Genomic DNA, 22,483 nt, shown 5'->3' with positions numbered 1-22,483 from the left:
AAGTCTAATTATTTATTTGGGAACATAAAAATACGTTATTATCTCTAATAGTTGTTTATAATTATAAATAAAAATCATGTTTGTTTTCGTTTTATTAAATATTTCTCAGAACAATGTCGCCACCTGCTGGACGTACATCGATATTTATATCACATCTGCTCCCGTGATGCACTGCGATGGCAGTGGCACATGATCGTGGTACCCAATGACGGTCACGTAGTGACCGTTACTCTCCTGCTATTGGCCGATGAAAATTTAAAAGTACAGTTTGAAAAGTGTCCTGTCGAAGGTTAGTGCGCCAGAGAAGTTGTAGGAAAACGGCCTGTGCTGTCAGAGCAGCCCGTAAAAGCTGAATTATACGATTTATTAAGATATCGAAGACTTTGGATTTATATTCGGATAACCCGCAGAGGGGGAGGAAGTGACGCGCAAAACGATATTTGGTGAGTTTTCGTTAGCTAACATTATGATGCTATTTGTCGCTTTTCTTTCGGCTCGTCACATTTAAAGCGGTCAAACCGTCTCCCTGCGGTTCATTTCTGTATTGATGACTGTGCTGCTTCATTAATGTGCCCGTTTAATCTGAAGTGCGTGATATAACGGTGTCCGGGAGCAGCTCGGAGCCATGTCTTCAAACGTCCAGAGCGGGGGGAAACGGGAGGAGAAGGGCAGGAACATCCAGGTGGTGGTCAGATGCAGGTAAGGAGTGGAAACAGAGTTTCAGCTGTGTCTGTGTTTGCTGCTGTCAGTCACAAACATACTCTAGATGTCGTAAATATCCTCAAAACATCGCAAAAAATGCAGAAACATCACCAAATCCACCTTAAAGCTGTATGTTCACTGGTTCAACTGCCCTCAGTGGGTGTATTTACCTGGAAGACCTTAAAAAGGCTAAAATTGTACTCATAAAACAGGTCACTGACATTTTACAGTCTCAGAAACTAAATGAGAACACTCGCCTGAGCTTACGTGTGGAACAATCAGCAGTTCTTGCAGTCTTAAAGTTACTATTTGAGCCTCTGAGGGAACCCTAACCCATGTGGCGCCTAATTTATCAATAAAATTTGAGTCTCTCTTTTTTACTTTCTTCTATATGTTTATGGGTGTGTTAACATGTTAGTTAATCCAGAAATGTGCACACAAATGATGCAAAAAATACTTGCACAACCACAGAGAAATGCAAAACGATTATTAAAAATACAGGAAAAGGATGGAAACAGGACGTCAGGACGCCATCATACTAGCCTCACATGTTTGAGTCTCTCAGTATCCCAGTGCTCATGTATTTGATCTTTAATTTAGTCATCATTTTCCTAGAAGAGACCTTAAAGCGCGTGTTTTACCTCTTTATCATTTTTAACATTCAGGGGATGAATTTCCACGACTGAGTGAAAGCCTGTTCATTCCAGTTTAATTGTACTTCAAACCTGTATTAACATGTTTAAAACCCAAGGTGGAAAAAAATGAGTATAAAACCATCCTTTTCTTTTGAGGTCTCGTAGCTCACTTACACATCGGTTTGGCAGAATAAAGGTGTAATAAGTTTTTAAAAACCCAGCAGGTGGAGCAAAGACACGCCCCCACTCTTCTAGATGCAAATATTTCAAGCACATGTCAAACACTGAGCACTAACATCAGACTAAATAGGTTTTGGGTGTTTTGGATGCTGTTGCTGTTTTCTAGCTCTCTAAGTTTTATTGGCTGTTAATTGATCCCTGACAGTTTAGATTTGTGTGATTGTCTGTGTCGTTGGACACAAACATGGGTTTGTAGTCCCGATCCGATTACTGGAGTCGTCTTCCACGTGGTTCCATTTAACAATTATTAGTGTGAAAAGAAAATTGGTAATCCATCAGCCCCTCCGTTGGCACTAAACACTCAGTTTCACATAGTTTTTTGTAACGTTAGCTCTCTATGATGTCACAGAGTACAGAAGCCCCGCCCACCAAGTTGAGGGACAGCCAGTCAGAAGAAAGTTGGCTTGAAATGGCTCGAGAAGATAAACTGATGGCTCAGAGGAGCTTTGAAGAAGCTTCAATGTTTTTAGTTTCTGCTTTTCTGTCACGTGTGAACACGAACTGATTATCTCTGGATTTTTGGTTAGCGGTGTCCCAGCTCTGAAACCGACACTGAGTGAGATAAGCGTATTGGATTTTCTTTTTGTACTCTGGTTTTCTGAGGCCTCAGAGGATGAGCGTCACTGATCTGTGTATACTTACGTCTGTGTTCTACTGAACTTTAGTCATCTGAACCTAAACAAGCATTAATGTGTTTTGTAGAAGTCTTCATATGTAGCTCAGAGTACAAACCCTGTGTGTATTTTAATTATAATAAGCAGTAAATCTTTATTATGGGACCTTTTTCAAAAACATAAATGAGCGTTGCTCTGACAGAAAGAAGCAGAAAACTCAAACCGTGATTTTAATCTGAGCCAAAGTCAAAGCTCTGGTGTCGGCGCGCTGTGAGGGTTTTTAGATCTTTACAAACAGGACCGTGTGACCCGAGCTGATGTTGAAGCTTCATTATTATGACTGCAGAGCTGCAGATGTCTCAGGCGTCGAGTCTTTGTCACCGAGGTTTTCCTCTGCTGCGTTTTCAGGCCTTTCAACACGATGGAGCGCAAGTCGTCCTACGGCGTCGTCGACTGCGATCAAAACCGGAAAGAGGTGATGGTGAGGACGGGAGGCATGAACGACAAGGCGTCACGGAAGACCTACACGTTCGACATGGTGAGAGGAGAAATGGACACGGCGCATCCTGTGCTCGCACATCTGGCTGACAGTTTCCCCTGTTGTGTTATGTGTTAAGTAGGGCTGTTCGATATAAGGATATATCTGATGACGATATAAAAACATCTGTCGTTTCCTTTTACGCTATCGTTTGTTTCGTGGTGTCGTAAAATAAACTGTTTACAGCAATATTTTTTTTCATGGTTCTGATGGTCACTGTAGAATTCCTTAAAGTTCTCTCTTTCTCTTATATTTAATATAACCACACTACGGACAAGCGCCTGTTTCTACGTGTTGTCGTTAACAGCAACGACGGTAAAACCATCGCGTGGCTCCGCTCTCTGCTTGTTTGTTTTCTACGTAAACCTTTCACAATAAAGCTCAAGATCCTGTTGCGACTTTTCAAATTAAACTGAATCACAGGAAAGAGCATGCAGAGAGTTTACGGATGAGAAGCAAAACAGAGCCGTCAGGTGCTAAAAATAAACCTTAGACTCAAATTTTGAAAGAAAACTGCGTCCGTTACAACTTATGTCTAAAAATGTATCGTTTCATGCATCGGTTAAAACACTCGACTCCAGGTACACGACGCCCAGCTGGAAACACTAAAGCGGCCCGAGATTCACAGAATTTACAGAAAATGTTACATTTTTGTGTTTTTTATATCGTTGTCAGGACGATAAATGTTTTATATCGGGATATGAGATTTTGGTCCTATCGCACAGCCCTAGTCTTGAGTTCTTACGGTGAAGTAACAAAACTTGCGTTCGAAGCAGAAGCAGCTCTTAGTGTCTCTCGATGAGGATTGGCTCATTGCTGCAGCTGCGTTTCTCTCCCTCAGGTGTTCGGTCCGTCTGCGAAGCAGATCGAAGTGTACCGGAGCGTCGTCTGTCCCATCCTGGACGAGGTCATCATGGGGTACAACTGCACCGTGTTTGCGTGAGTGCTCTCCAGATGCGCGAGCGTCGGCACGAGCCGTCCCGGATGAACCTGTTTGTAATCCCTTTTGTTTCCATCTTTTTTTATTGATGACAGCTACGGTCAGACAGGAACGGGAAAGACGTTCACCATGGAGGGAGAGAGGAGCCCGGACGAGCAGTTCACCTGGGAGGAGGTGAGCTCTGCTTTAAAATGGGCTCACTGGTTTACTGTTTGACCCTAAGCCTGCATGTGGATCTAATTCAGCCGAACCACAGAGTGTGAATGAACTGATCCCGCAGCAGCGTGCATGAAGTATAGGAAGGGGAAACATCTTGACTGTCTAACATTAATGAACTTTTTCAGGTTTTAAAATTTTTGTGTTTTGTGATCAGTCCGACTGCATCCATCCTGAATGTGCATGAATTGGCTTTAAATAATTCCCCGTGTCCGTTTTTATGCACGTGGATGTTGGACGTCTTGTTTTCAGATCATCAGTAGCTGCTCAGACCTGCTGCTCATTTCAGCCTCGGGCTGTACTAGAGCAGCTTTGCTTCATCATCATCATCATCATCATCATCGTTTATTTGTATAGCACTTTAAGAACACACCAGGCAGACCAAAGTGCTGAACAACACAGATCAAAACAACTACCAAATTAAAAATACCATAAAATCATTACATACAATAAAATAAATAAGAAGGTGTCAGTTTCCTACAGAGTTAAAAGCCAGGGAATAAAAATAGGTTTTCAATCTGGACTTAAAGACCTGCACTGATGACGCTTGTCTAATTTGGAGGGGAAGGTTATTCCAGAGCATCGGAGCCGCAATTGAAAAGGCACGGTCTCCTCTGCATTTCAGCCGCGACTTAGGGACCGACAGCAGCAGCTGCTCAGCTGAACGGAGCGAGCGAGGAGGAACATGTGGCTTCAGCAAATCAGATAAGTAGACAGGAGCCAGACCATTTAAAGATTTAAAAACCAATAAAAGGACTTTAAAACGAACCCTAAATTCAATGGGAAGCCAATGCAAGGAAGCCAGAACCGGAGTGATGTGATCGAATTTCCTACTACCGGTTAAAAATCGCGCCGCCGCATTTTGCACTAACTGCAGGCGTGACAAGGTGCCCGACCCGACCCCTATTAAAAGGGAATTACAATAGTCCAGACGTGAGGTGATAAAAGCATGAATAAGAGTTTCCAAATTGGGTTTGGAAAGGAAAGGCTTAACCTTCGACAGGCGTCTGAGGTGATAAAAAGCTGATTTTACCACCCCATTTACATGACCTTCAAAAGTAAGAGCAGAATCAAGTTTAACACCAAGATTCGTGATTGAACTTTTCAGATGAGAGGTCAAATCACCAAAATCAACATCTGGGGTATCAGTAGAACGATGCGGGCCATATAAAATTACTTCCGTTTTGCGACCATTAAAATTCAAAAAATTATTTGCCATCCATAATTTAATATCGCTAAGACAGTCAAGCAGTGGTTGACATGGGGAGGTATCCAAATGACTAAAAGGTAAGTAAAGCTGACAGTCATCGGCATACAAATGAAATGACACTCCGTGTTTACGAAAAATCGCACCAAGGGGGAGTAAATACAGCGAGAAAAATAATGGCCCAAGGATAGATCCCTGGGGCACACCCCAAAGCAGAGGGGCCACAGAGGAAGCGGCCAGTCCCAGCTTGACACAAAAACTCCTTTCGGAAAGATATGATTTTATCCATGACAATGCCAAATCAGAAATTCCCACACAGTGGTGTAAGCGGGAGATCAGCAGGTCGTGGTCCACTATGTCAAATGCAGCTGTCATGTCCAATAACACAAGCACAGCATATTTACCACGATCAGTAGCAACAAGAATGTCATTCATAACTTTAACAAGAGCTGTCTCCGTACTGTGAAAGGGCTTAAAACCAGATTGGAAGATTTCAGACAGTTGCGAATCGTTCAAATAATCCAACAGTTGGGTATGTACAATCCTCTCCAAGATCTTGCTTAAAAAGGGAAGCTTGGAGATAGGTCTAAAATTTGACATAGTAGAACTATCAAGGCCAGGTTTCTTAAGTAAGGGGTGTATGACTGCATGTTTAAACCCACTAGGAACTTGACCGGTTAACAAACTAGTATTGATAATTTTCAGGATATAAGGTCCAATGATGGGAAATACTTTTTGGAGAAAGCGGGGAGTAACAACATCATTCGGGGAGCCACAGGGCTTAGCATGTAGCACCAACTCCTCTAAGTCGCGCAGAGAAATCTGTGCAAAAGCAGGGAATAGGCTTGAGCAAGGAGGATGGATGGCCGGCTCAACAATAGGTGGAATCAGAGGCCTCAGGCTAGCAATCTTGTCCACAAAAAAGGTAATAAACTTATTGCACATAGCCTCAGAGGACGGCAAAAGGTTGTAACCCTCCAAGTTAAGTACAGAATTAATCGTATTGTATAAAACACGAGGGTTGTGGGAGTTGGCCGAAATAAGTTGAGAAAAGTAGGAGTGTTTATCGGCCTTAACTGCCCTCTGATAAGTTTTCCAACTAATCTTTAGGGCTTCCAGGGAGACATGCAATCTGTCTTTTTTCCATTGTCTTTCACATTTCCTACATTGTCTTCTAATAGCTCGGGTACGATCTGTTAACCAAGGACTAGTCTTAGATTTACATTTTCTTAGTCTCAAAGGGGCAACAACATCAAGCACAGATTTACAAGCAAAGTCAAAATACAAAAGTAGGTCATCTGCAGTGGGCAACTCAGGGGCATAAGACATTAATTTGTCAAACAGTATAGAAAACCGTTCGGCAGAATCAGAGCCAAAGGCACGATAACATCGAACAGGTGCAGCCTGATTTGCAAAAGCGTTAGAAGGAGCAATATCAAATAAAATAGGCATATGATCAGAGAATACTGCATCTTCAACCCGTACATTGCAAACAGATAAACCGGCTTTGCTTGATTCATAGTTAATAATAATCCTCCTTTGTCTTGTGCTGGGTCTCCGTACAGGCCTTCAGCTCATCCTTTACAAGCCCTCGTTCATCTTATTGGCCAGTTTCTGGAAGCCTGCAGAGGGGTAGTATGCAGTACCTGTCAGCTGTACTTTTGAGGGGGGGGTGTTATTGGATGCTGCGTACATGCAGCCGGCTTTTTATCGTCAGTTCAGATGCATTAATGTGTCAAATCATCAAAATAAAACATGTTTTATTTACAAGTTTCACAAGTAGCAACGAACGAGGGTGACAAACGCCACCACAGCTCTGTTTGTGCGTGTAAATAAATGTTAATTATTGTGGAAATGGTGCAAACAGCTCTGTGGTCAGCGCTGAAATAAATTCCCGTGTTTTTGCGTCTCTAGGACCCGCTGGCTGGCATCATCCCTCGCACGCTGCATCAGATCTTTGAAAAGCTTTCCGAGAACGGCACAGAGTTCTCCGTCAAAGTCTCGCTGCTGGAGATCTACAACGAGGAGCTGTTTGACCTCCTCAGCCCCACCGAGGACGTCAGCGAGCGGCTGCAGCTCTTCGACGACCCTCGCAACAAGGTGAGCGTCACGCAGCTCGGATGAAACGAACGCCCGCTGCGGAAATCTCCGGGAATCTGACGTCTCTGTGTTTGCCTCCGCAGCGCGGCGTGGTGGTGAAGGGTCTGGAGGAGGTGACGGTGCACAACAAAGACGAAGTCTACCAGATCCTGGAGCGCGGAGCAGCAAAGAGGAGGACCGCCTCCACACTCATGAACGCCTATTCCAGGTACCCGCTCGCAGGAAAGCGCTCTCACCCCGTCGCCAACCGCCATGTCGGTTATGTTTGCTCACCCGCTTCCCGTTTCTCCACAGTCGCTCCCACTCGGTGTTCTCCGTCACCATCCACATGAAGGAGATCACTCTGGAAGGAGAGGAGCTGGTGAAGATCGGAAAACTCAATCTGGTAATAATCTGGCGATGAGGGGGAGGGGGAGAGGAGGGGGCGCAGCCTACAGCGTCTAAAATGACCCAAACGCTTCCTGTTCAGGTCGATCTCGCCGGCAGCGAGAACATCGGCCGTTCCGGCGCCGTGGACAAGCGAGCTCGCGAGGCGGGAAACATCAACCAATCGCTGCTGACGCTGGGCCGGGTGATCACCGCTCTGGTGGAGAAGAGGCCTCACGTCCCGTACAGGTGAGAAACGACCCTCCTCGGTCTCACGAGGACGTCGCGTTCAGGTCCGTCTTCTCTGGTGTGTCTGTGCGGGTCCGCCTCCCCCGACCTTGTACAGTCGTCGTGGGGGCGGAGCTGAGGAGCTGTATTGATCGGTTTATTTTCTCCCACAGAGAGTCCAAACTCACCAGAATCCTTCAGGACTCGCTGGGAGGGCGGACCAAAACCTCCATCATCGCCACCGTGTCGCCGTCGTCCAGCAACCTGGAAGTGCGTTTCAAAAACAAATAAAAACAAAGCGAATGTTTTCAAAGATTCATCATCATATTTATCCTGAGGCGTCTCGCGTCACCCACGTCTGTTATTGTAAATGTTTCCACTCGAGCACAGACTGTATATAAAAGATGGACGTAACCACGTTTATATTTTAGTGTTTCTTGATCGAGCACATTTATTTAGCCCGTGTTGGTTTCACTGCGTGTAATTGTGCTGACGAGTCTCGGTTGTGCGTGCAGGAGACGCTGAGCACCCTCGAGTACGCCAGCAGGGCCAAAAACATCATGAACAAGCCGGAGGTCAACCAGAAGCTCACCAAGAGGACGCTCATTAAGGTATCTGAGGTCGACGCGACATTCAGCGCGTGTTCGGGTTTATTTCAAATGGCGCCGTCACAGGTTTGCCTGGAGAAGCAGAACTCTGAACAACATTCCTTGTCTTTAAGTCTCTCTGCAGAATCCTTTCAGGCTTCTCCTGAGAAAACTGACGGCAGGGAAGTGTGTGTTTGTTCTGGGACTCAGTCGGGAAAATCTGTGACTGTCACATCGGAAGCTTTTAAATTTGTGACCCAGAAGAATCTAAATGAAAATGTGACACTGAGTCCAAACACCAGATTTCAGGACCTTCTCTGTCCTTCAGGAATACACCGAGGAGATCGAGCGTCTGAAACGCGACCTGGCCGCCACCCGGGACAAGCACGGAGTCTACCTGTCCTCGGAGAACTACGAGTAGGTCTCGGCTGACACGTCAACGCTGCTTTTACCCAAATAGCTGACCTGACAGACCATCTCGGGGTGGGAAACTCGGGTGCTCCTAACCACGACTATGTTTTTAATTCATGCAGGAGCATGGTGGCTCAGATCACCGCCCACGAGGAGCAGGTTACAGAGTACAACGACAAGATCGCCATCATGGAGGAGGAGCTTAAGAAGGTACAATCCTCATCCGCTGTCGGACGGCTGCAAATCAGAGCCTGATTCAACTTACTGAGGTCTTACAAGTTGACTTTTGAACTTTAGAAGTTGAAGATGCTGTTTGAGCCTCTCGTGCAGATTTTAAAGCTGGAGATTTAATTGAATGCAGCGGTTGCAGATACTGCAGTCTTGCATTAATCTGCATTTCAGGAGTTCACTGTTAAGCACTTCACACAAACTTTACAGAGACTGTGTTTGTTGCCGTGGCCAAAGAAAAGACTCCACTAACTGTCTGGCTGTAAAGTAATTACGAGGTGTCTGTTGTGGCGTCTTCGCCATCGATCCATCGTTTTATTCGCTGACGTCTTAGTCCTGAAGCGGCGTGAACATGTGGTCGTGTTCTCTCTGCAGGTCACGGAGCTGTTTGTGGACAGCAAAGCCCGACTGGAGCAGTGCACCGCGGACCTGGACGAAAAGCAGCAGAGGTGCAGGGTTGTTGTTAACGTGTGGGATTAAAACCACCACCAGGGGGCGCAGTTTGATTTAAAGTTGTGGTTTTCTCCTGTGCGCCTCTCAGGCTGGAGGAGACGAGCAGAGACCTGCGGGAGACGAAGGTGAAGCTGAGCGAGGAGGCGTTCATCTGCTCCGAGCTCTCCTCCGTCCAGGAGACGCTGTACGACACGGCCGGGCAGGTACAGGCGACGCTCCACGCCGGGGGAGATATTTAGACTTTCTCTCACTTCATCATCGCTTCCTTTTCTCTGTCTCTCCGTTATTTGAATAACCTCTTAAAATGAATCTTCAGCTTCCTCTCTCGCCCCGTTTCACCAAACTTCCCTTTTTCAGATGTGAGATGTTTATGATTCGATTCTGAAACTTTGTGCTTTCGTCCTTCAGCTGCTGAGCACGGCGGACGCCAGCACCAGCGATGTGTCAGGCCTCCACGACAAGCTGGACAGGAAGAAAAAGGTCACATGTGTTTGTTTTTGTTAAAGCGGTGAATACGTGGCGTCCGCAGACGCGCTCGCTTCGGCTCGTGTTGGTCACTGCAGTGTGAAGTATCATTACTGGGCAGAGAGCCTGTAGATGGTTGTTGGTCTCACGCTGGGCCTTCCTGCACTCTGAAACGGGTGGTTTAGCCCCTCCCCCTTTGAGCTGGCATCCTTCTGATTGGCTGTCACAATTTGAATAGTGAGTGGATGAGGCTGCTTCATCACATCAGGGATCTGTCCTCATGACTACAGGTCCACTGGTAGAAAACGCTGAGCTTCCTGACACACACACACACACACACACACAGCTCACTATAAACTGTCCATGTTTGATGTGAACAGCCACAGATTAGAACAGATGTTAAATCAAAGCAGATGTGTCGTATTTACTTTACAGTTGCAGCTGAGGCGAACGCTAACACAGCCTCGCTGTTTAACCTGTAAAAGCACATTTCTTCTGTTTAAATGTTTCATCTGGTTTGAGCCAGACTTGTTCTGACTCTGAGTAATGGATTCCAGTGAAGATGACACGGCTGCTTGTGTCTGCCATGCACTAATGACACAGCAGGTGTCATAAATCAGAGGTTTGAGTCACGGATGATAAGATTAGGGAACAGCTGGGGAACCTGCAGGTGCACAGCAGGAACTCTCAGCGGGTTTTGGGTGGAACACGCTCTTATCTGTGACCACTGTGGGGAGTTTCCTCTGCAGGCTTCCTTTTAGAGGAGAAAGAAACACTCACTGTGGAGTAAGCCCCCCCGAGTGACTGACAATACACCTTTAAGCATCAACCGCTTCACAGAACAGTTGGGAAAGAAGTGACAGGGAAGTCGGTCGGCTTGTTATCGCTGCTGGTTAAGATCTGACTATTTTTATGTCTGTGGGCTGATTCGAATCATTTCCACTGTGATTAAAACCTGAAAATGAACCTTTTTTTTCTTTTTCTTTTTTTTTTTTTTTAATCCATGTAAATCAGCGGTCCCCAACCCCCGGGCCTCGGACCGGTACCGGGCCACGAGAGTTGAGGCTCAGGTGTGAAATGTATGGTTTTCAGGGTTTTTTTTTTTATCGTTAACTCTGTTTTCCTGGGTCTTTTCACGTGTGTTATGAATAAATCTTCTCTTTTTCGGTACCGGTACTAGTTTTATTTTGTTGTATTTATCCGCGACACCTTAAAGGCCGGTCCATGAAAATATTGTCGGGCATAAACCGGTCCGTGGCGTACGGAGCCCCGCAGGGGACATGGGAGAAAAAAAATTAAGACTGAGTTTTGCGAGATCTCGCAAAACTAACTCGGGATCTCGCAAAACTTTTGCGGGATCTCGCAAAAGTTGAATTCCAACAATGGCGGCAGCTACTTAGTTGTAATATTACTCTTTCTGGGTCACAAAATACACTTTTAAGATATTTTGAGGCGTGAATGTAGTTGTGTAAACGTCAGATACCTGCTCGGTTTACAAGACATCACATATTTGCAAAAGTGCTCCGACGTTTTCGGAGATCTGACACCCACTAGCTCGAAGCTAACGGGAGGTCGAGACCTACTACAGCCGGGAGGAACACCGCTTTCCCGGCACATCGTGCCTCGACCTCCCGGTCGCAACAAAGTGACGCAACAAAGTGACGCAACAAAGGTTGGAGACCGCTGATGTAAATGACTTCAGAGGGTTCCAGGTGCTTTGGCTGTTAAAAGCATGAATGCAGACAGAGCAGAGGGCGCTGTAAACCGGGTTTTTATGACTTGATGCTCGAACTTGGAGCTTCCTGAAAACACAAATGTTCTGAAGCACAAACCTGCCTCTGACCCTGCAGGTGGAGGAGCACAACAGGGAGATCCAGCAGAGCTTCGCCCAGCGCATGGACGGCTCCTTCAGAGACGTGCAGCGCTGCATCCAGCAGCACGGAGACAAACAGCGCCACATGCTGAGCAGCTACTCGCAGGCCGTCGGTAAGAGCGCAGAGGTTTCGCAGAGGTTTCGCAGAGGCGTGGGTGACGGGCTGGGACGGTTTACTGCAGCTGCTTTAAATTTGCCCGCCTGATGGTGACTCTGTGGTGTTTGTACTGTTAGTACTCGGTGTATTTTTTTTAGTATGTTCTGAAGTGAAATACTGAACTGAAAAAGATGATTAGGTGTTTAAAACAACTCTGCGGTCTTTCCTGCGTCTCCGCCCTCTTTCCTGTGCAGACGGTTTGCTCGTGATGAACGAGGCGGCACTGAAGGGCGCTCTGACCACTGTGGAATCCTTTGTGGGCGGAGTCAGGCCGCTGGTGGCTGAGAGCGTGGCCCGCTGCGAGGAGAAGGTGCGGCAGAACGAGACGCTGTGTCTGCAGGACAAGGAGAGCGTTCTGCAGCTGCTGGTGAGTGTCTGAGCGCGCTCACGGCTGCGTTGTCCGCTCAGATCGGTACTCTGTGACTAAAGAGTGTGTGTGTGCAGGAGGAGCACCGACGGGACATGGAGGAGGTGCTGGTGGTCCAAACTCTGATGGGTTTATCAGCAGCCAAAGAGCTCAACGACAGCCTGAGAGCTTCGGTGGAGAAGCAGCGAGCGCTGGCCGACAAAGTTGGTCCACGACAGTAACATCCACACGGAGCAAACATGGCGTACGCTCGATATCGGAGGCAAAGCTCTGATCTGATTCTTCTCGTTCTCCTCCTCAGGCGGAGGCGATGAAGGAGATGGGCGTGGTGTTCGACAGCTTGGTCCGGGAGCTGGCGGCAATGCGGGAGGCCGCCGTGCAGAGTCTGAGCGCCCTGCAGGCTGAACGCGACGAGCTGGAGGACAAGATCAGGCAGGCGGAGGAGGAAATCGAGCAGAAGGTGAGAGCTGATCGGTGTGGACCAGAGAGGGCAGCGAACCTCCGTCTGCTGGACGAGGACGCTGCCAGATGTCCTGGGGCCTGAAGTAGGGCTGGGCGATGTGACCCAAAATTCATATCTCGATATTTTTTTAGCTGGATGGCGATATACGATATATATCTCGATTTATTTTTTTTTTAATTTAAGCCATAAAGTCAGAACAAAAAGAGTTCTTAGTCACAGCTGTGTCCCGGATGTCACACAGGCACTTTTATTAACATACAGCGTAGATGTACATGAAAAAAAATTACTCAAAAATAAATTGAGCATTTATTAAATAATAATGCTCCATAAATAAAAGAAAACTGTTGTTTTTGTGCATAACAAAAAGCTCACAACTGTGCAGTCAAAATGTAAACTAACAGACGCTGAGCATAATAACAAGCAGCTGCTCTGTTCCCAACTTCTGCTGCGTGACCGACAGCCTGGAGTTTGAAATCCGCTCCGTAACCATGTCTCTTAACAGGTGCCATTTATGGTCCTTATAAACACACAATACGGTAAAATTACGTTGAAGCACAGTACGTATCACTCCGCGAGGCTCCTTGGCAGCCGTAACGCTCCGACAATCCATCAGGCGGTGCGGCTCCGTAGCTTAGCAAAGTCGTACTGAAACATTTTTGACAGATTGCTGAGCGCCGTGCAGCACATAAAATCGGTTCGCGGTCATCAAGCACAACCAGAATTCATACATAAGGCGCGCTGTCAACTTTTGAGAAAATGAAAGGATTTTAGGCCGATGGCGTTAGCGTGGTTAGCTCGTTAACGGAGATTTGCCGTCCATCTTGTCGTCGCCTGCAGATGAAGTTATGGGGGGGGGCGGAGTAACGCAGCGTAGAGACAAAAGTGGATGAAAGAGGCAAACTTGCGGCTCCACAAGTATAATTATAACACAACATAGACTATATCGATATAAACGATATTGTCACCTCTTATATTTCGTTTAAAAATATATCGATATTTAAAAAAAAAACTCGATATATCGCTCAGTCCTAGCCTGAAGCAGACCGTTAACTTTGGACTTGTGATGGTTTCAAGCCCAGCAGGACTGATCTGTAGTGGTTTTCGGTTCCATTTTTAAATCCACTTCAACAGCATTCAATGATCTATGTGAGCACGAGGTGCAGTCGGCGCACATTCAGCCTGTCTGCAGCCTCAAAAACTCAAACAGGCGGAGATTTAAAGTTAGAATAACAGTGCACAGGATGCATGACAAGGATGACGACAGATTATGAAGTTGATGGGTGTGATTTGCATCGTACCTCGTTTGTTCTGCCCTCGTGTGGCACAGTTTCATGCATTAACAGGTTTATCTGCCTTTATTACATCTGAGTGTTCACGCGCTGGCTGGTTCTGTGGGTCGGGTGTTTCTGACACTGCTTCCGTTTGCTTCGGTCAGGATATGAAGGAGACCATCCAGTGCCTCCAGGACCAGCTCAACCTGCTGACTGTGAAGGTCAAGAAGAAGTTCACTGGTCTGTACTCGGCCTCCAGAGGCCTGCAGAAGCCCCTGCAGAGCCTCCAGGAGGACATCAGCAGGTGAGTCGAGCACTAAACGATCATGCCAAGTTTTTCTTCTACTGCACCTCAAAGTTCAGCTCCTGCATTGAAACCGTGTCTTTGTGGCAGAGGCTGCAGCACAGTCGAGCACCAGGTCTCGGCCCAGGCGGACCTCCTGTCTTCCTCCGCCTCCTCCCTCGTCTCCTCCCTGTGTCTGACCGCGGACGAGAGCCGGCAGTCTCTGGAAGAGATGTCGGGCTGCTGCTCCCACATCCACAGCTCCGTCACCGGTACAAACTCTTCCTCTCCTCCGTTACTGCTCGCTGTAATCCCTCATCCACAGCACGCTCAGTGTGTTTGTGTCCCTGCAGGTCTGTTGGAGCGTGACCTCGAGTGGAGCTCCAGAGTGAAGGAGCACGCTGAGAAACGAGCCGAGGAGCACCTCACGCTGATGAGGAAGGTTGGCTCTGAAGCTCAGGACCTGCGTCAGGTGAGAATTCAAGGCTTTCTGTCCTAACCCCAACACAGAGCAGACCCTCAGTTTAATACTGTAGAGACACGACCGTCATATTAAGATCTTATTACCAAACCCGACGACTCTGAACTCAGTAAAAGTGCCTCCTGTCCCGCAGAGCGTGGAGGATTGCTGCTCCGAGCAGCTGCGAGCAGCCAAGGCCGATATATCCAACCAGCAGCAGGAGGTGACGCGAGCTCTGACGACTGTCAAGGATCAGACCTCCGTCGACTGGAGCGTCCTGGAGGAGCAGCGGGCTGAGCTCCTGCAGCACGTGGAGGCGAGCGAGCAGCTGGTCCACAGCTTCCTGCGGGACGAGCTGCAGGAAGACGTTCCCACTGGTGACAGATTTGTTTTTCTGCCTTAAATTAAAAGTTAAAGTTCTCAGCAGGACATTAACCTCCTGTTGCCTTCAGGTGCGACTCCTCAGCGGCGGGAGTTTGTGTATCCCCGTCAGCTGGTGAAGTCTCGCCGCCGCAGCGAGCTGCTGGAGAGCCTGAGGAGGCAGCAGGAGGAGCTGCAGGCCGCCATGGAGGCGGAAGAGGAGGAGGAGCTGGAGGAGGAGGACAAGCAGACTGACCCGGTGAGTTTCAGAACATTTATCTTAGATCTGTGATTCATTTTCATTTAAATGTAAATAAAATTGAGGTTTGACCTCGTTCTTCTCTGCTGCATCATCAGGACTCGCTGGAGGACGATCTGAGCACGTGCAACGAGAGTCTGGCCACAGAGCCGTCCTTCATCGACGAGAACCTCGTCTTCAACGAGAGCAAGCGGGTCCCCTTCTTCAAGGTGAGGGGGAAGTTTGAAGCCGTGCAGCTGTTACTGAAAAAGCTGCTGAAGCAGCGACTGGGGGTCAGAGGTCAAGTGTTTAATACCAATACACATTAAAGCATGTTTTCATTCCTCTTTTCCAGAAGAAGAAAGGCAAAAAGGAGACGAAGATCCCGTCCCGGTCTAAAGTGTCGGAAAACGAAGCGGAGTCGACGCCTCAGAAATCCAGACTGCCGCTCCGCTGTCAGAACTGAAACCTTGTTTCTCTTATTTCTTTATTTTTAATAACTTTATTACTGTTTCTTCTTTTTTCTGACCTCTTTAATCTTAAACGTGTCCTCATGAACTGTTTTATTGTGGTTTGTGTCTCAGCATCTGCAAATTGTTTGTAAAATTAAAGATTTATACTTGTTTTATTCTGCTGTTAATTATTCCATCTGCCACACTCAGTCAGCTCATCGGCTTTGTCCTCGGTTATGACGCCAGCACAGGACACGTGTGGATCTCCTGGTTAGACGTTATGAAATGTGGCGTGGAGCGACGGAGGGTAGAGTGGGTTCAGCAAAACCACGAAGAGTTCAAATGTTTTTGTGTCAGGTGGGCTGGAGGACACTGCAGCCTGTGAGGTTTCTTTGGTTTCTGTGCTGCTTCATGAAGTTTCACTATTTATGTTTCGTGGCCTCGACAGATGAGCTCACAGCAGCACGCCATGTTACACACCGTGTCTTTAACGCACACGGCCAGAACGTGGAAAACTATTCACGTTTCCACAGGGACTCGGAGTAAACAGGAGCCCGATGCTGATAGTCGGAGTCCTGCTGATGTGAGCGTCTGTATAAAAGCAGAAGTTGTGGGAGTTCACAGGTGGAGACGGCAGCTCCGGGCAGTTTGTAGTCCTCATTCATAAGTGGTCATCCCAGCAAATATACCGTGACGTCAGACTGCGCATACTTAGAGAAACCAAAGAAAAACCCCGAGAATTCCACGAGTGAAAAAGAAGTCTGTCTGGTTTGTTTTGAGAGGAAAGCACCAAAGTTTACTGCGGTTTTCCTCTGATGACGTCATTGCGGAATTCCCCCACTGATCACGTGCAAATAAGACTGCTTATCTCTGAAGTGCGCGTGCTTGTTGATGGCGAGGTGGTACTGTCGCTGACCTTGTCCTGTTTACAGTAATATTTGTACTGCTTATATACACGATATACAAATATGATATTTATATTACTATATCGTGTACGTGTGTGCGCGTGCGGACATTAAACCTAAGAAGAAGAAAAACAGACCAGAGTTAAATGATGGAGTTTGAAGTGTGAAATAAAACAACTGTGAATAAATGAGGTCATGTGACCGTGATTATAGTTTAAACTGTTAATGCTCGCAGGGAGCCGCTGTGTTGGAGGGTTACGTTATTTTGTCGCTCTGAGGTCGGACGGAAAGCACCCAGAGTTACTTTCGGTTTGTTCCTTTATTTGTTGTTGTGGATTCTGGATGAGCTCATTGTCTCAGTGTCAGGTGTGGAGGTGGGTTGGGAGCTGATGTCCGTGTTTTTCTGGATATGAGGAGAGTTTCTCTCTTTCTGTGCTCGCTCTGTTTTTCCTGCTCTGATCTGTGAACATGGAGCGATCAGCTGATCTCTGCCTCCTCTCTTTGCTGCTCCTGGCCGTGCCCTGCTTCTCCCAGCCCGGGCTTATTCAGGCATACTTTCGGCCTGGAGACGCCCTGGTTCTGCAGCCTGTGCCGCCGGTCACTAAACGCATCACCAGCGTGGTGTGGAAACGCAACCACGACCTGCTGGCCGAGTGGGCGGAGGGAGAGAGTGAGGTGAGATACTACGGAGGGTTCAGAGGCCGGTCAGAGCTCAGCACCGGGACCGGACGCCTGCGCGTCAGCGCTGCGTCTGCAGAGGACGCTGGAGTGTTTTCAGTGGAGATCAACAACGAGCCTCAGAGCGAGCTCTACAGAGCTGCAGCCGTGAATGAGGTGCCCCAGCCTGAGGCCTTTGTGACACCTCTGGCCTGCAGTCAGGCCTCCTCTCGGTGTTTACTGCACTGCTATGGACACACTACAGACACTGAGGACATCACCTACTACTGGAAGATGGGCGATGGAGAGTGGGAGGAGTCAGAAAAGAAGATAGAGATCCTCAATGTTAATGAGCTGCACCATGTGAGAACTTTCTCCTGCAGGATGAAGAACCCAGTGAGTGAGAAAGACAGCGAGCCCATCAATAATCCTTTTTACAGACACAGGAGCCCACCTGACTCTGCAGGATGGACAGGTGTGGCGGTCACTGTGGGCGGAGCTTTTGGAGCTGCTGCCCTGGTTTCTGTGGCTCTGTTTGCATTTTGCCAGAGAGAATTTATCCGGAAGACCATTAAGAAGCTCGAAGGCAGGAATTCTGTCCCACAGATGTCAGTGACGTGTAACTCTGTGTAAAGCGTCATCAGCCTGGGTTTGTTGTTTGTGCGTTAGAAACTGTGACCTGCTGCAGGAGAGAAACACATGCAGATAAACTCACGGCAGCATGAATGTTTGTGTTATTTAACAGCCACCTCTGTCTGAGCAGGAACTCTGAACTGTTCAGTGTTCTAGTGAAAAGAAACTGCTGAACTACCAGTAACAGATTTTTAATCTCAGTGAGATTTTCACCTGGATAAATAAAGGAATAAAAAAATCTCCTTGTTTTCTGTCCTCTGATTCTTCTGGAGCAGCTTTGCATGAGTCAGAGCCTCAGCTCTGAGCTGCTCTCAGGTTGCTCCCCATCATAGTATGAATGTTTGTGAATGTTAGATGAAAAGCACTAGAGCATAGAAAGAGGCTGTGAATGAGGCAGCTCTGATGGCTGTCCAGGACCAAACAGCTGGTCCACAGCCAGATTTTCCACCATTGACCAGTGTTTGATTCAGTAAAGGTCAGAGGTCACTGAACAGACTGCTCTCCATCATTATCTATCTATCTATCTATCTATCTATCTATCAAATGATTGATACATCAATAGATCGATACATCAATAGATCGATACATCAACAGATCGATGGGGAATAATAATAATAATAAACCTCTAAGACAAATCAAAAACATTGGAACCTAAACCACAGATCATAACAGGCGAACAGCATATATGATACAGTGTTACAGTTCAGCGTCCACAAAAACAAGGATTTTAGAAGGTCTTACAGCATCATCTGTCCTTCAGCAGCCAGTTTCATTAATAACAAGTGCATGAAGTCATTATGTCACTTATCCATTCTGAAAGAGTTTAAATAAATTTTAATAATAATTTATAATTCCACTGCATCAGAGACAGCTTTACACATTTTGTAAAGATGTTTCTGTCATGGATACGGGAGAGGAGAGGACCCAAATACAGGGCACTAGCCTTCTTCTCATTATTATTAAGCTGATGGCAAAAAATAAATAAAAAGATATGAACAGACTCCAAAGGAAACAGACACAGAACAGGCCCTATGTGCAAAGATTTACAGGAACACATTCAGGCAGCTTTGTTCTTTATTCTCTGAATAGAAAACCAGAAAACCATCTATTCTTTTCTTATTGTAAATATTAAATTCACCCTGAACACTTCCTGCAGTCACTATGTGGATGAACTGAAATACAGACATGTTTATGTTTATAGGTAAACATAAACATATATTTACATATAAATATAAATACATACATGTATGTATTTACATACACATTCTGTCCCTAAGGAGCACATAGGTTTCTTTCCTATGTGAGAATTCAAACTGCTCTGATCGTGGTTGCAACACTTCGGGCACCCGTGGAGGTCAGACACCTCCCCGTGGAGCCCCGTGTGTGTGTGTGTGTGTGTGTGGTTCTCGGGGTTGCTGTCAAATTGTCGCTTTTATTCTTTAAGACTAATTTAGTTCTTAATACAGACGTTATGTGGCTACAGATAAACCATTTTACAATAAGTGCGCGCGGACAATAAGACCGAGGCCTACTTTAGAGTTACTTTCACTTTCTAAGGAAACTCGATTCCGTGCTTTTCAAAATAAAGCCGTGTTGCGTCGCTGTTCTGGTTCATTGCACATATAAAACATGAATTGTCATGTTAATAATATAAATACGATATCAGCGAGGATTGTTTTGACTGCAGCAATAAAGCAGTAAAACCTCAAACAGCGCCTCTGATAAACTTTTCTTTCTTTTTACATGTTCCTGAGGATTTTCTTGATTATGACGTTATTAAATTGGTACCTGATGTTACGCTCACACTAACAGCAGTGTTATATAGCTGTAAATATAAGCTGTTTGCCTCTTTCTTCTTCTTTCATCTTCGCATTCAGGTTGATTTCTTCTCCTCGTGGTGCTGAGGCGTTATTTTGAGTGTTGTATTCACCTGTGTTGATCACTTTCACCTGTGAGCCTTTAAGGATTAGGAAGGGAAACCATAAATCCCATGGACAACAGTTGGATCCAACTTTATGCAACCGATGCGAGTTTTTGTTACTGACTTTCACCTCACAGATCTCCAAATTAACTTTGACACTTATGACAAAGAAAAGAAAAAAAATGTTATTAATTTATTGAGAAATATTACAAAATTAACAGATGTTTAATTTAACACCGAAACTGGTTAGAATATATGGCTTTAAATCAATGACTATAGAAATAGGTTGAAATGTTTCAGGAGTATTTTATTGTGCTTTTATTATGAAAGTGACCGGCAGAGTTTCCGCCCTCAGTAGGGAGCGACGCTGCAGGTTTGAGACATTTTGCTCCACAGGAAGAGAAGGGCGGAGGTCTGTTTCGTTATCAGCGACTCAAACCGCCTCATGTTCGTCGGTTTTTACTGACCTGCCTGAAAAGATTTCGACGAGTGAGTTTTTATTGATGTGATCATCGATACTCTGTCACTCCTGTATTGATCAGTGGACATGGGTCGGTCTGTGGTTCTCGGAGCGCTGCTGCTGCTGGTGGTGGCTAACGTTAGCTTCTGTCAGGCCCAGACTGTGGAGAAGTACATCAAGGTTGGTGAAACACTCCAGCTCAGCCCTCAGCCGGTCTCTGAACAGATCTACAGCGTCGTGTGGAAATACGGCAAGAACCTGCTGGCTGAGTGGGTGAAAGACCAGATTCCTCTGACATATTACAGCAAGTTTAAAGGCCGAACCAATCTGAACACTGACACGGGAGTGTTGGAGATCAGGAACATGACTGCGGCGGACAATGGACAGTATTCAGTGGAGATCAACAACCAGATCCAGGGTCGGGTTCATCAGATTATGGTGATCGAGGATGTGCCCCAGCCTGTGCTGGAAGCGAAGCCGCTGTCGTGTGGCTCAGTCTCACCTGACTGTAAACTGGTGTGTGAGGGAGACGTTAGCAAAGCTGGGCCTGTGGAGTACTTCTGGAAGAAGGATGATGGAGAGTGGGCAACGTCTGAAGAGAACACCGTGGAGATCACCAATGATGCGGAAACACAGCGTGTGAAAAAGTTCTTCTGTAGAATAAAGAATCAGTTTAGTGAGAAAGTCAGCATCGCCTTAGAAAATCCTTTCTACCGGGAGGAAACGACCAAGGGGGCATCTTCACTTGATTCGGGGGTGATTGTGCTGATTGTTTCAGTCGTAACCCCATTTGTAGTTGCAGCTGTACTTTTACTGCTCTACTTTATTTCGAAACCATTCAAGAACAAGGTTGATCCTTATTTGCCCTGCAAGAAATCAACAAACGCAGCAAACGCAACAACAACTGAGCCTAATATGAATGAGAAGGGAGAGATTGATCCACTGACCGCTGAACTGGACACTAGACAGTGATGCTGTGGCCATATTATTCATAAAATATGAATGAAATGAGAAATGTTTGATTTCCACAGCTGCCTGCATCTGGAGAGAGAAGGAAAATAATCCTGCAGTGTACAGACTGTCAGTTTATGAAGAAGTAATTTTATCTTCGTACTGAAGTACCATCAGTACCACAGCTGGGAAGTACAGTTACAAGATATGTGTGTATAAAAGTGTTAAGGTGGATCCGTCCTGCTCATGTTTATTCTCTGAATCTTTTATGGTGGCTTTGCATGATTCACAGGTCAATAATAATCCTTTATGTACTAACAGCCCTTCATTTCATCCTCTGCCTGAAACAAGCAGACTTAGCTCCTGTCCACGATCCACCTTTTTTACACGTATGATAAAAGCAGAATAGATCCACTCTGAAACATAAAATTATGACGATGCCAGAACAGTAAAGAAATGTAATGTGGAATGAGTGCTGTTCGCTAAATTCAATCATGTTGTGAGGCAATCATTTAATCATGAACGTGTATATCGCTGTGTTAATATAACTTACATTGAATGAGATGTATGTTTTCTTTCTTTGTAAATGTGTGCTGTTGTTAGCTTTGTTTTTAGCATATTTTAGTGGCTTCATCCTTGAGGACAAACATGTGCAGAACTGTTTCAGAAAGTGGAAAAGGACGTTTGTGATGTCTGTGCACGTGCAGCGGTCACATGTTATGGAGGCAAAGTGAGAAAAAGGTGCCTTTTAATGTCCCGCCACAGCCGTGGAGGCTGAAGGGCACACTAGACTCACACTGTGTTGGATCACGCATGTTTAAATCCACTCTGGAGCCCTGCTTCTCTGCACCTGAGAGGATGGAGGACGTTTTATGAAGCTCATCTCACAATCATGTACTCCTGTAATGCCTAATGAGTGAGACATGGCTCTACACTCTGTGCTGTCCTTTTTACTTTTTTTTAAAGTTTGCTTTTAAAGCACTGCACGGGTGAATTTTCTTGTTTCTTCCGACTCTGTCATATCAGCTTCTTTACACATTGGCAGTTTGCTTATTTATTAGAAACTGGTGCCTTTCAAAATAAACCTGGCAGTGCTACACAG

At 46.2% G+C, this 22,483-nt stretch overlaps 3 protein-coding genes across 3 annotated transcripts; all 3 read left to right on the top strand.

Annotated features, from left to right (window-relative positions):
- Nucleotides 1-233: 233 nt before the first annotated feature.
- kif11 (kinesin family member 11) lies at nt 234-16,071 on the top strand. Its single transcript, XM_084948942.1, has 27 exons — nt 234-443; nt 589-699; nt 2,600-2,729; nt 3,571-3,668; nt 3,765-3,843; nt 7,007-7,192; nt 7,276-7,400; nt 7,487-7,577; nt 7,662-7,807; nt 7,960-8,056; nt 8,302-8,397; nt 8,702-8,790; nt 8,907-8,994; nt 9,388-9,461; nt 9,554-9,668; nt 9,874-9,945; nt 11,781-11,916; nt 12,155-12,327; nt 12,405-12,530; nt 12,629-12,787; nt 14,226-14,365; nt 14,456-14,616; nt 14,698-14,816; nt 14,959-15,181; nt 15,257-15,423; nt 15,522-15,632; nt 15,758-16,071. Exons 2-27 carry the CDS (start codon nt 626-628, stop codon nt 15,866-15,868), a joined length of 3,186 nt encoding a protein of 1,061 aa, XP_084805068.1. The 5' UTR covers nt 234-443; nt 589-625; the 3' UTR covers nt 15,869-16,071.
- A 1,049-nt stretch (nt 16,072-17,120) lies between these two features.
- On the top strand, nt 17,121-18,270 carry LOC146375394 (CD48 antigen-like). Its single transcript, XM_084949310.1, has one exon. The coding sequence runs from the start codon at nt 17,228-17,230 to the stop codon at nt 18,047-18,049; it is 822 nt and encodes a 273-aa protein (XP_084805436.1). The 5' UTR covers nt 17,121-17,227; the 3' UTR covers nt 18,050-18,270.
- Nucleotides 18,271-20,315: 2,045 nt separating this feature from the next.
- Nucleotides 20,316-22,478, top strand: LOC146375393 (lymphocyte function-associated antigen 3-like). Its single transcript, XM_084948474.1, has one exon. The coding sequence runs from the start codon at nt 20,518-20,520 to the stop codon at nt 21,400-21,402; it is 885 nt and encodes a 294-aa protein (XP_084804600.1). The 5' UTR covers nt 20,316-20,517; the 3' UTR covers nt 21,403-22,478.
- The last annotated feature ends 5 nt before the right edge of the window (nt 22,479-22,483 follow it).

This window comes from Perissodus microlepis, chromosome 13 (assembly GCF_051167445.1).
Source record: "Perissodus microlepis isolate ML-2025 ecotype Zambia chromosome 13, ASM5116744v1, whole genome shotgun sequence".
Taxonomy (NCBI): domain Eukaryota; kingdom Metazoa; phylum Chordata; class Actinopteri; order Cichliformes; family Cichlidae; genus Perissodus; species Perissodus microlepis.
Note: the sequence above shows the minus strand (reverse complement) of the source record. Positions and strands in the feature narration are given on the sequence as shown.